The sequence below is a fragment of the Rousettus aegyptiacus genome, unplaced genomic scaffold (genome assembly GCF_014176215.1).
Source record: "Rousettus aegyptiacus isolate mRouAeg1 unplaced genomic scaffold, mRouAeg1.p scaffold_m13_p_1, whole genome shotgun sequence".
NCBI classification, from domain to species: Eukaryota; Metazoa; Chordata; class Mammalia; order Chiroptera; family Pteropodidae; genus Rousettus; species Rousettus aegyptiacus.
Window position 1 is genome coordinate 177454332 of NW_023416284.1, and position 11583 is coordinate 177465914.

Genomic DNA, 11583 nt, shown 5'->3' on the forward strand with positions numbered 1-11583 from the left:
TCGTTATGCCCATATTAAATATTTTTCATCTTTGTTAGGAGAATTTTATGTAATCACCTAGTGTAGCTGTGGCCGTGATTATTTTTACAGTTTGTAGGCGTCGTGTTGATGGAACAGAGAACATTGAGAATCTGGAGATGTACAACATGACGACTGTGTGTTGTGCTCTTTGCAATTTTAACCAAGTTTAAGATATATTTTGCCCCGTTTATCTTTTCAAGGAAGAAGAAAGGGACATGCGCTAATGGCTAGGTTTTAGGACAAAGCACGAACATAACTTGCATTTAGTATTTAATGCCTGCTCACCCACCTAGCTTAACCTTTTGAGTTTTTCACGTGAATTGCTTTTAAGAGCTCGCAGAGCTAAGAGGCAAAAGAGAAAGGAAAAGATTATTGGGCTACGTGATTTGTTCTCCAGCATTTTCAAATTATACATTTTTCATACCTTTGAGTCTCCTGCATTATTTCAAGATCTATTTGGTTATAAGATGTTTTAGTTAAAAAGTCAAACTAACATATAATTTATTTATAAGTAGTAGCCTTTCTCCATGGCTGCTATTCAATAGATGAATGCAATCGTGACCTTTTGTTGAAAAAAAAAAATTAAACGTACCTATTTCTAAATGCATGTTATCTGACATAATCTCTGTATGATTGAGCAGAGAGAGAGAGAGAGAGAGAGCATCCTCAAAGCAAACTCATTGTCCCTGAAAAGTGACTTGGGGTCTGATGTTTTCCAGGAGTGAGACAGACGGTTGTCTCTCACGATGATTGAGTTCCACGTAGCCTTTTGTCGTAGGCACTGGTACAAAGAAAGAACCGTTGACCTCATGGTCGGAAACCCGAATCTGTGTCCTGATCCACCAGGCTTTCCCACTGGGTGACCTAGGACAAGATACCCAACCTTTTAAGACAGTGTGTCCTCATCTCTAAGTACAAATAATAACACCACCAACCCCGTGCTGTTCAGAGGATCAGGTATGACTAGAAGCACAAAGGTGAGAGATCATGAGGCTCAAAAGTCCCCCCGTCCTGATGTGTCACATACACGTACGTGCTGTGACCGCTTTCCCCTCTACGCGCCTAGTCTGTGACTTACTCATCTCAGCTGCCTTACCGTCTTCCAAGGGCAGTGTCCGTGGTCAGATCCTGCGAGCTGTCCCATGAGACGGAAATGAATTGGGGATCAAGGGCCCCGGCAGTGGAGTCCTTTTGGCTCCTCAAAGGCAGGAAGACAAAGCCTGCTCACCTTTCAGCTTATTTTTCTTGTGTGGCGTGTCGTGAATGGATGACCTTTTGCGAAGGGTCGCTTCAGATGACTAAATAAAAATAGATGTCGGATCTAGCAGGAGTGGGATCCGTGATGCTCAGGGAGGCCGGGGAGACTTTGCCAGGTCTTGCAGACTTGTCACTTCGTAGAGGAGAGACGTCATGTCAGCGTGGAGAGAGGCGCCGAGGACGCAGGCTGGATCAAGCTGAGCTGAATTTTCCACCAGTTCTCAAATGCATTTTTTCTCCTTTTTGAACGCCACACTTCCCTTTGGAGGGGCTGGGCAGCAGGTCCGTGGACTCGTTCGAAGTGACTGTGCTTCGTTTTCGTTGGAGTATGAAAGGCCATTTGATCTCTTTGTGGTTTGTTGGATGTTTTTTTTTTTCCTTTTAATTTCCATGTTCCTAGCTTCAGGTATCAATCCTTGCTCTTCCTGGTCTATCCTCGATCGTTTGGTCCGATGTGTTAGAAGATGCCAGCTCTTTGCTGGGTGTGGCAGGAAGGGACATTGTCCTCCTCGTTGCCAGCGATCACTTACGTCTTCAGCGGGTGAGAGATGTCCCCCACAGTGCCAGCTGAGCCAGAGAGAAAGAGAAAACCAGGTCCGCGTGGGGAGGGCCAGCCGCGGGTGGGCGCAGCGAGCCGGAGTGTGACAGCGCGGAAGCGGACACACTGCGTGCGTGGCGGACACACTGCGTGCGTGGCGGCCGCGTGGGAGCAGTCTGGGAAGGGGGAGCCTGTCCAGCGGGCGAAGGACGAGCGGTGGAGTTGGTAAGGAGCGGGTGGCCTTGCCGGTGGTGGCCTCTCTCTCCGGTTCCTCTCCCCGCTGCCTCCCTGTCAAAGTGGCTGCAGGATGTGGTCCTCGGGGTTCAGGCCCCACCAAGCATGTCCCTGGACGGGAGAATCAAACTTGAAAGTGGAAGGCGCGCTGTGGCCGTCGGCAGAGCCGTGGCCGACTGGGGCCCAGAGACACACACACTGCCAGCAGCAGCAGGTGCCGCCTGACGGGGGCTCCGCTGCCCGCGCCTTTGCCACGGCGGGGCCTCTGCTGGCCGCGCCTTTGCCACGGCGGCTTTTAGAGCCCAGACGCGGGGACTTCCGGCTGCATGAGGCTGGACCGGCGCGTGCCACACAGGCGGCACGAGGCTCACGTGCTCTGAGCCGGCATCGGGTACCGTTTAGGCCTGCAAAGCTGGTCTGGGGGGGCGGGGAGCTGGGGCCGGCTACGGCCCTCTCCTCTCCTCTCCTCTCCTCTCCTGTCTGCTAATCCGCGAAGTGGGGACGTTAGCTCCTGACTCACGGAGAGGCCGGAAGGGTCGAGGCGGCCGTGCGGTCCCTGCCTCCCCTCCCCCTTCTCTCTCAGATCACGAGGCTGGCTCCCTTTTTAGCCTCTTCCCTTTCTCCCCCCAGCGCTGTGCTGCCTGCCTTCTTCTGGCCCCCGCTTTCTCCCTCTCCTCCAGACTGTCCCTTTTCATCCTTTATTTATTTATTTTTCCTGGAAACAAAGAAAGCGTTGTTATTGGGAGTCATCTTCAGAAGCACAAAATGAAGGAGGGAGGAGGAGCAAGTCGGAGGGGCAGCCAGTGCAGGGCGCTCGTGACTCGGCGGGGTGGGCTGTGGGATCGGGGCGTGTGGGGTGGGAGCCGCCTCTGGGACCCACTTGCAGGAGGAGTAGCCCCAGCACTGGCGGGGTCATGACGCCCCCTTCCTCACACCGCTGGGGCGATGGCGAACAGCAGAGAGACTCGAAGACTCCCCAGAGCGGAGGCCACACGAAGGTTTGCCCCTGACCCGGCGGAGATGCGTGCGGACCTACCTGGTCTTGGCCGCGGGACTCATTTCCCGTGTTTGTTTCTGCCGCAGGCCTCTCCTTCCTTATCCTCTCCTTCGAGACGACAGGGGCTGTGATTTTGCTCCCACGCCGTCTGAGACGAGACTTCAGGAAGGACGTGTTTGTCCTTTTCAAGGCAAAGGGCTAAGTTCAATGGCTAGCCGGTCAGCTACCTGCAGCTTGGGTGGGGAAAGGGTTTCCAGCCTGGCTCTTTGAAAACCTCCCCTTCGTTTCCATCTGGGGCCGGATGGAGAGGTCCCTGTGCCCCGTGCTGGCTGAGGGGTGGGCCGTATGCTCATGCCGGTGGGGAGAAGTCGCAGGACTCGTCCATCTTTCTTCCTCGTCCAGGGCGGCGTTTGGCCCTGTGTCTCCATCTCTGTTTCCTTTCTAGGCTTCCTGGGTCGGAGCTAGAGAGATGCGGAGACCTCAGTACGATTTTACTTCTTGGGGGAGGAGAAAGCAGGGAGTCTGAGTCTCTCTAATAACTAAATCCTAACTTCGGTAAGCCCCACGAGCAGGCTCTACGCATTCTCAGGGGAAGCCATGCGAGCATAGGGTGGTCTCGGATGGGACTTTGCCCCACGTCTTACGCTGAAATCGCGTTGTGCTTGGACAAGTCATCAAACTTCCGCATCGGTGCAGGTGAGGGGCGGCTCTGCCAGTCTCCGAGGCCCGTCCCGGCTCTGTGTGTGCTGCTGGGCACTGTTCCCCGTCTTTCTGCGTGAACACTTTTTCTCACGCTGTCTTTTGCTTGGCATGGTCTTTTGTCCTCATGAATCCAGAGAGGTGCTTAGAAGAAGGCTAAATTTCAGAAGAACCAAGTAGGATTAGCATTGCTCTTTCGTGGTCCTTCAGACAGTTATCAAAGTTAACAACACTTCAAGGTTTATGAAGGTGAGGACGGTTAGATTCCTTCTTCCCAAATCCGCTCTGGTCTTTTACTCTCTTTCCTTGTTTAGGAAGTTATTTAGAGCAGACCGATGGAGCGTATCTGATGAACGTGATAGACCCTCAGGAAATTGCTCACATACACACGTAACGGTGGCCCACAATCCCAGGAGTTCACTGGTCCCATGATGCTTCGCTGTGGATTGCCCCAGCCCTTAGGAAGCCAGAAATTCTAGGTTCAAAATCCTGACTTTCAGTAAACATCTCAATAGTCCAGCCTCTGTCTTCACTTAATAGTATCGACATTATAGAATCAATCGTCAAGTGCCTACAAAATGAAAAGCACTGCTTGTTTAGTCAAGTAGCATTTTGAACTTTACTTTTGTCAAGTCTAATTGTTTGGGTGGGATTGTCTGGTAATGCTTTAAATAAATAACAACCCGTCTCTAAATGGCAAATAAATGATTAGGTCAAGACCGGAAGAGACAGTATCGATTGACCGTGGTGGTTCGACATCCCTAGATTCTCGCATACCAAGTGCAACACTATGTGCGGGTGTTTTAGCATTTTAAAAAGTTTTATTTTCTAGAATTAGTTTAAAAAAAAAAATGAGTTGGGGGCGGGAGCGTGAATTTAAAATGCGGTCGCAAACCAAAATGTTCTAGTATTCACTTGGGTAAAATCAACAGCTGTCGTGTGGCCGGGACAGGAGGGCTTAGACGCTCAGTTCAGGGGCGGTTCGGGCTGTGGTCTGAGGATGCTGAGAAGCGAGCCTCACCTTGGCCGCCGTCACGCCCGCAAGCTGCCCACCACTTTCCTTCCCTTTGAGGAAATAGCAGCCGCAGGCATGATCTCAGTTTGTGTGGCCGCTGCTTGGGCGCCTTGTCTTTAATATTTACCAAGAATGGGGTTGGCGTAGAGTCCCGCTGGTTTGTCCATGCGTTCGATTAAAACCTCCTTCACACAGGCGTCGGCAGGGTCAGCCCTTGTCATGCGAAACAATCATCGACTAGTGCGTCTGCCTAGAGGTCGCAGCTAAATGAAAGCTTTGCGCCGCAGAGACGAAGACGTGGTTTCTTCGTTTACACCTTCCATTACTCATAGCACGTTCTCACTTTTTAATAAGGCCCCGATAAACCCAGAGCGTAGCTGCTTTCACTTTAAAAAAAGAATAAGTTCTGAGAAACAGCTCTGCGTCACCTGGCAATTTCCTCCCCAGCCTCATCTCTAAGTGGATGCGTGTGCCACTCTGCGCTTGGGGCGGGGTGGCTGAGAGAGGAGAGGTCGTGCAGAAACTCTGCCTAGGAAGGTCATGGCGTGTTCACCGTCACACTCAGAGAGCAGCTGCTCACCGCTGAGAGATCAGTTTTGTAAATCAGCCTCCTGCTCTTGATCCTAGCATGAAGAACAGGGCAACGGGAAACACACTTGTCAGTAATTTGGGAGACAGGAGAACATTGCAGGTATGTGCGAGAGGCCGGCCCCACCCTGTGCTCTCTTTTCTCCTTTTCGTTCTTTGGTTGGTTGTCGCCTCCTCTGGCCTCCTTTTGTTCGTTCAGCCTCCAGCGAGACCCTCCTCCTCCGTGGTCCACCTCCCTTCACACCGGCCAACGCTTCGCTGCCACCTGAATTCTCCCGTGGTGACAGAAAACGTGTCAGATGAGGAAACCCTTAGATGTGCAGTTACTTAGCCAGTTCCGGCCTGACACTTGCACAAGCTGGGGTTTCGTCGCTAGCTGCTTCGAAACCACAAGTGTGTAACGTGCGTCGCTGTCCCTGCTTTGAGCTGGCACCGGAATTCTCTAGGGTCCGTCCAGGCATGAGGTAAAGGATAATCAGATGAGCAGACCGGCCCGGCCATATCAGCCTGGTGACTCCAGGCATGGGGAAGGGACAGGGTACGGGCTGCTCGCCTCTGGATTGCCCAGCAGAGCCTTAAACATGGTGGTTTAGAGATGAGTTTCCAGGATGGACTGAACATCAGTAATCTCAGGTGAGATTTAAAAACAGTCTTCTGTGTCTGACACTTAAAAGGTTTTCTGTGGCATTCTGCCACAGTCACCTTGCCTCTGATGGCTTCGGTCCGCCTGTCTGTGTCCCTTTTGTAGGTCATCAGCTGCCCTTATCTAGAAGTTCGATTGAAATTGCCAAACCGTTTACTGAAAATAGTCATTGGTCGAGTTTAAATTTGATTACTTCACTTCTATTATTTAGTCAGTGTGAGATTTTAGAGATCGGTTGGTGGTAAAGTCTCAGGGAAATGTGTACGAGGCACACATTATTCCGCATGAGAGGATGACTCTGAGACCTTGTCAATAAGAAGTAATCCAGAGTAATATATCGGGCTTGATTATCACATTGCTTAACTCTAGCAAAATAAATAAATGAATACTGTCAGGATATTAACAAAATAATTTAATGGTTCACATTTTTGTGATTTTTTTCTCCCTAAAGCTACAGTTTTTTTTTTTTGAAACCAGATTCCAAGCATTGTTTTCAGGTGAACGTTAGAACTGAAAATCAGTCCTCTTTCAGCAGGAAGGCGATGCGACCCATCGGAGTGCCTCGCCCCTCTCTCCTGACCCCCGTCCCATTCGTCATAAGTGACCGTGGGCGTCCTTGACCCGCGTCACCTAATGGAAGGGCAATCAGTAGAAGTCGGTGTAATGGTTAAAGATGTCGCAAAGGGACCGACCTCTGGAGGGAATAAGGAGAAGGGCCTTCTTCTTAAAGCAACGGTAAGGGCCAGGTGGCCACGTCGGCTCACTGTGCATCCGTGAGGGCTCTGCTTCTGAGTGGCAGCGAGACCCTGTGGATGGTGAGGTTTAAATGTTCAGGAAGTTTCCTTAAGAATTCATAATTTGTCTGCATCAAACTCAGGGCTGGGAAATGGCTCCTCACGCTCCCCGAACCAGCACACACACTCCTGTCTACCTGCCCCAGGTGGGGAAACCATGGCTCGGTTTCTTCCGGAGAATGTTACAGAACAGGGGCAGGTGCCGGCTGTTTTGTGGCGTCTTTCTCGGTGTCTGAGTGTCGCCGGCCCCTTGGGTTGACTGTCATTGTCCTTACAGCCAGACACAGTTGAGTTTACCTTTGGAGAGTGAGACATAGAAGAGAGAGAAGAGGCCTCATCAGAAGGGTCTCATCCGCCTGCTGGGCGAAGTTGGAGAAGGAGGGTGTTTGTCTCTGGATTGATTCACCACCGTTGCCGGGGCGGACGGGAGGAGGGACCAGGGGATGGAGTGCCGGAACCTCAGCCCCGAATCCTTAAACCCTTATGATTGAGAAGAATGGGATTCCATTTCCACGGCAGTTCTGAGGCAGTGAACTTCAGGAGTCATGCACGTGAAACGGCTTTGCAAACTGCAGGGGCCTCGGGGCAAGGATGCCGGCACCGCCCTTAGCGTGCACTGGGAATTTTGTATCCATCATCTTATTTAAACCCGTTGTCTCCACAACCACCCATTAAATAGACATTACTGGCCCCGTTTGGCGTGGTAAAATGAGATAGGAGAAGTTAACAGGCCAGCCAGTGACGGGGCTGGTGTTCAGACCCTGCTCTGTCAGATTCTAAAGCCACTTCTTGTCACGGCACCGGACTGCCCGGTAAGGAGAATGTGGCACCGATCGTAGGAAAAATGTGAAAAACCAAACAAATAACTGTGTGTTTAAATACCAGAGACATGAAATACTTGTGTATTTGCTCTCAGAATCGACTTAGGGGCAGAGCAGCAGTATTCGTTAAGTCGCGTGTAGAATGTTAGAAATCTGGACACCACTTTTTGGTTCTTTAGCTTTATTTGCAAATTTGGTTAAGCTACATAAGTGTGTTTTTGTTTTGTCTTATCTTTTAAAGGATCTGTTTTATAGAGCTATTTAAGGAAATGTCAGTAGTTGCTACTGTCAAATCATTTGAAATCTCTAGCAGAAAAGTTCATAGGGCCAGGAACACCAGGTGTGTTACTAGCTTCCACTCGCATCTGAATGGTAATTAGTCTGATAATGTGAAGTGTGGTTTTTGTTCTACGTGTAGGCTGTACTGATACATAAACGTTTTTGCCTTTGACTTATTTAATAGATAAAATTCGTGTTTTGAAATCTGCCACGATATAATAACCTTAGAATTCGTATGGTACAAAAAGTAGATTCTGGTCTTTTTAAAAAGCCATTTAAAGCTCTATTTGGGGTACGTTTAAGTAGAGCCGCGTTCCAGAAAACCCCTTACGTCGGAGCCGGCGCGTTCTCCTCCCGGAGCGGGTCGGCGGGCTTCCTTCTGCCTCTTCCACGTGGCAGAAGCTGAGTACCCCCTTCACGGGTACTGTGTGCAAACACTAGAGGGGTCTAGTTATACTGAACCCATAATTTTGTCAATAATTCTTAGAGAATATTTCTCCAGCAATTTATAGCCACTCACTAATCTGAGCGTGCCTTTTCAATGTCGGGTTTCCCCTTGGAGCGCCCTCCTTACAGAATTACATTTATATAGAGTCTCCCCACCCCCCCGCCCCCAAATCCCATCCTTCAAAGGGTAAAAATGTCTTCGTAAATGACCTTCTCATACTCTTGTTGCTTCTGTGTTATTTGCGACTTTTCCCACTGCATTAGGTGGTGGGAGAAACATCACAAGAAGAACGGCACCTTTCAGCAATGGTGCAGTAGTCTCAAAAAACAACTCTGGCGGTCGGTGTCGTCATAGCGTCTAGCTTGTGGATTCCTCCAAAAATGTTTCCTGAGATAAAATTATGTGGCAACCATATGTCGATAATGCTCTCATAGAAAGATGACTCGGACGGTAGGAGGGTGACAATAATTAGGAGCAATGTTGACTGTGTTATTCTGCCCTTCATGGCTCCTAATTAATGAGCGCCCCCGCGATCCCTACACCCCACCAATAAGAGGAATCCAAGAGGACAGGGAGACCTAAGGCCTAGGTTCCAAAAGAAGGTAGACCGAGCCAACTAGACAGAGCCAGCAGGGGGCGCAACTCTACGACAGCCTGGAAGCTGATCTAAGGTGCCCGAGGAATGGCATCAAGGAGCTGGACCATATGCTGCCGGATTATAGTTTCCTGAGCATGTCAGAACCGCGCTCAGAGCTGAGTGCTTGATCTGCAGCTGGAACCAGGCGTTGCCCTACTTTTTCTAGGTAAGGGAACCAGGAGCCCACGTGGGTTACCACTAGAAAGAAAACATACTTCTTAGGGAACCGTAGAAGGGGAGCATGCTCAGCAGGGGGACAGTCTGGGCGGGGGTAGCCGGGCAGAGATGTCCTGAGCAAAGCTGGACACAGGCTGAACTGCTACACCTGACTCTGCGGGATTCAGGTGAGCTGTCCTCGGTCTTCTGTTTACAGTGTAGACTTTACCTGCCCAGAAAATCGGTGGCTGACAGATTTGCCAAAGAATTTGATTATGATCGGTGTTATCACATGTTTTCTCTTCGAACAAAGTGACAAATATAGGAAAAAATCTCAACCTGGTACCTTCTAACACTATGTCACACTTAGTGACCTTTCCTACAAAAATGTCTCAATATTATTATCTGTTGCCAAGAAGAAAGTCAGAGACATAATAAAATGTTGAATAGAAATGTTTTTTTGAGAAAACTGGCAGTAAACATGTAAACTAACTAGAATGATAGTGTTAAATGTTAAAAGGGGGACTTATTGTAAATACATGGTTTGAATAAATTTATATAATCGTCAGAACCAAAGTTGGCTAGAGAAAAATGGAAGGAAGAGAAAAACAGTTTAGACCTGAAATAAATACCTGTGGATGGAAAGTAGGTGGAGGATAATGTTGGTAGATAAGACAAATCATAGTTAAGTATAAGTTTTTTCCAAAAAAATGAAAAGATATTGGTTTAGAGACTTTTTAAGAACTAAATATAGTCATAATGAATGTTAAATGATATAATGACAGGAAAAAATTTAAATATAGATCTTAACGTCCCAAGTCACAGGAAAAGCAAACTGAATCATTCCCTCCATTCTAAAGCGACACAAAGTAAAAACTGTTAAGAAAATTTAAGTCGTTTTTCTGAGCCTTGGATCCTAGCCAGGTGAACATGCAGGTGTTTCTGTTTTTTTTTTTTTTTTGGCACGATTGAGAGCATACTACATAAAAGGGTTTGTATCTTATGTGAATGAAGATTTCATTTGTAGTCTAGAAAAATATATAAACTTACATTTTGTTTTACTCACTGAAAATTTCCAGGAACAAAAAGTTGCATAGATTATTTCAAGTTTTAATTGAGACTTAATTGTGAGAGAAGAATCTTTTTTTGATTTGGGTTCCTCTCTTTATAGCACGGTTTGGCAAACTTTTCTTGTAAAGGGCCAGATAGTAAATATTTCAGGTTCTGGCAACCACGCAGCTCTGCGGTTGAGTGCGGGGGCAGCCGTGGACAGTCGGCCGATGAACGAGGTGGCCCAGTGCTAATAAAACTTTATTTGCAACAACAGATGGCAGCCTGACTTTGGCCCGAAGGCTGTAGTTTGCTGACCCTCTCTCTGAGGACCCACCCTTAACTCACCTGTTTGCTTCAGAGCAGGGTCGTTAAAGTTTCTTTTATACCAGGGGTCTCACTGTTTTGCATTTGGAAGTCAAGGAAAAATTCTGGCTGGTGTGCATCTTCGTTGGTCTGCAGGTTTCACTGTATCCCAGAAGGAAGCCCTGTCTTTTTTTCGGGGTGAACAGTGGGAAAGAGGAAATGCAGTACTTGGCATGGGATGTCTTAGGATGAGGATGAGCTGTTTTTGTGGAAGTTATGTAAGAATGACATTGAAACACCCAATATCTTATGTGAAGGAGACGTCTGGATGTGGAGAACACTCGCTGTCCTAGTCCTTGAAATATCCTTGGCAGAGAGAGCAGAGCGTATCTTATTCCTTCCTGAATTCTGACCAAACTCTGGTTAAATAAGGAAACCGAGCAGAAGGCAGGCAGCAGGCCCGTTTCACACTGGCTGTGGATCGGCTGCTTCCTGCCCAGAGAGGAGACTGGTCTGGGAGCCACAGAATCACATGTCTCTCCCTCCAGACTCGCGCTCTGACCTCCCTCCTCGGGATGTGCCACGGAGCACTGAGCAATCACTGCTCAGCACACACAGGTGCCCTGTAAAGGCCTCTGCCTTCTCAAAGGCTGCCCTGCCCCCCCCCCCCCACCCCCAGACACCCCCGTGGCCAGCGCGGAGAACAGAGCCTGGCATCGAGGGGTTGCTCGATTAAGAAATGTTGAATAAATGAAGTTTGTTGATTCTGGCCTTTCCTTCAGGGAACTCAGGAAATCTGTTGTTCTGCAAACAGCAGAACTTGGAAAACTAAACACCTTGTGCGTATTATGACTTTCACTGAGCATCAGCCGTATAGGTCTCTGGTGCTGCGCTAAGTGTTTTTACAGGTTTTACCTCATTGGCTCCTCTCGAGGACCCTGTAAAGCACGATCCCTGCTCTATAGGTGAGTAAACCGAGTCACAGAGGAGTGGGTCACGGCCACACAGCCAGTAATTGTCACGGCCAGGTTGTAGCTCCGTGGCCTTTGTGCTTGAATCTCCTGTTTTGGACAGAGTAACCGTTTAAGAAAGCTTAGTCC

The 11583-nt window shown here is 48.8% G+C and overlaps 1 protein-coding gene across 11 annotated transcripts in view; it reads left to right on the forward strand.

Annotated features, from left to right (window-relative positions):
- The window catches only part of TIAM2 (TIAM Rac1 associated GEF 2), a 217719-nt gene that overhangs the window by 185247 nt on the left and 20889 nt on the right, over positions 1-11583 (forward strand). The window contains exon 1 of one of the 11 annotated variants that reach the window (XM_036222985.1): positions 5349-5452. The exons of 9 other annotated variants lie outside the window; for them this stretch is intronic. In XM_036222985.1, the coding sequence (XP_036078878.1) occupies positions 5390-5452 (63 nt within the window). In that variant the 5' untranslated portion in view covers positions 5349-5389. Of the gene's footprint in view, positions 1-5348; positions 5453-5988; positions 6728-11583 lie in introns of those variants that run through there. One more of the 11 variants, XM_036222980.1, reaches the window with a different exon arrangement.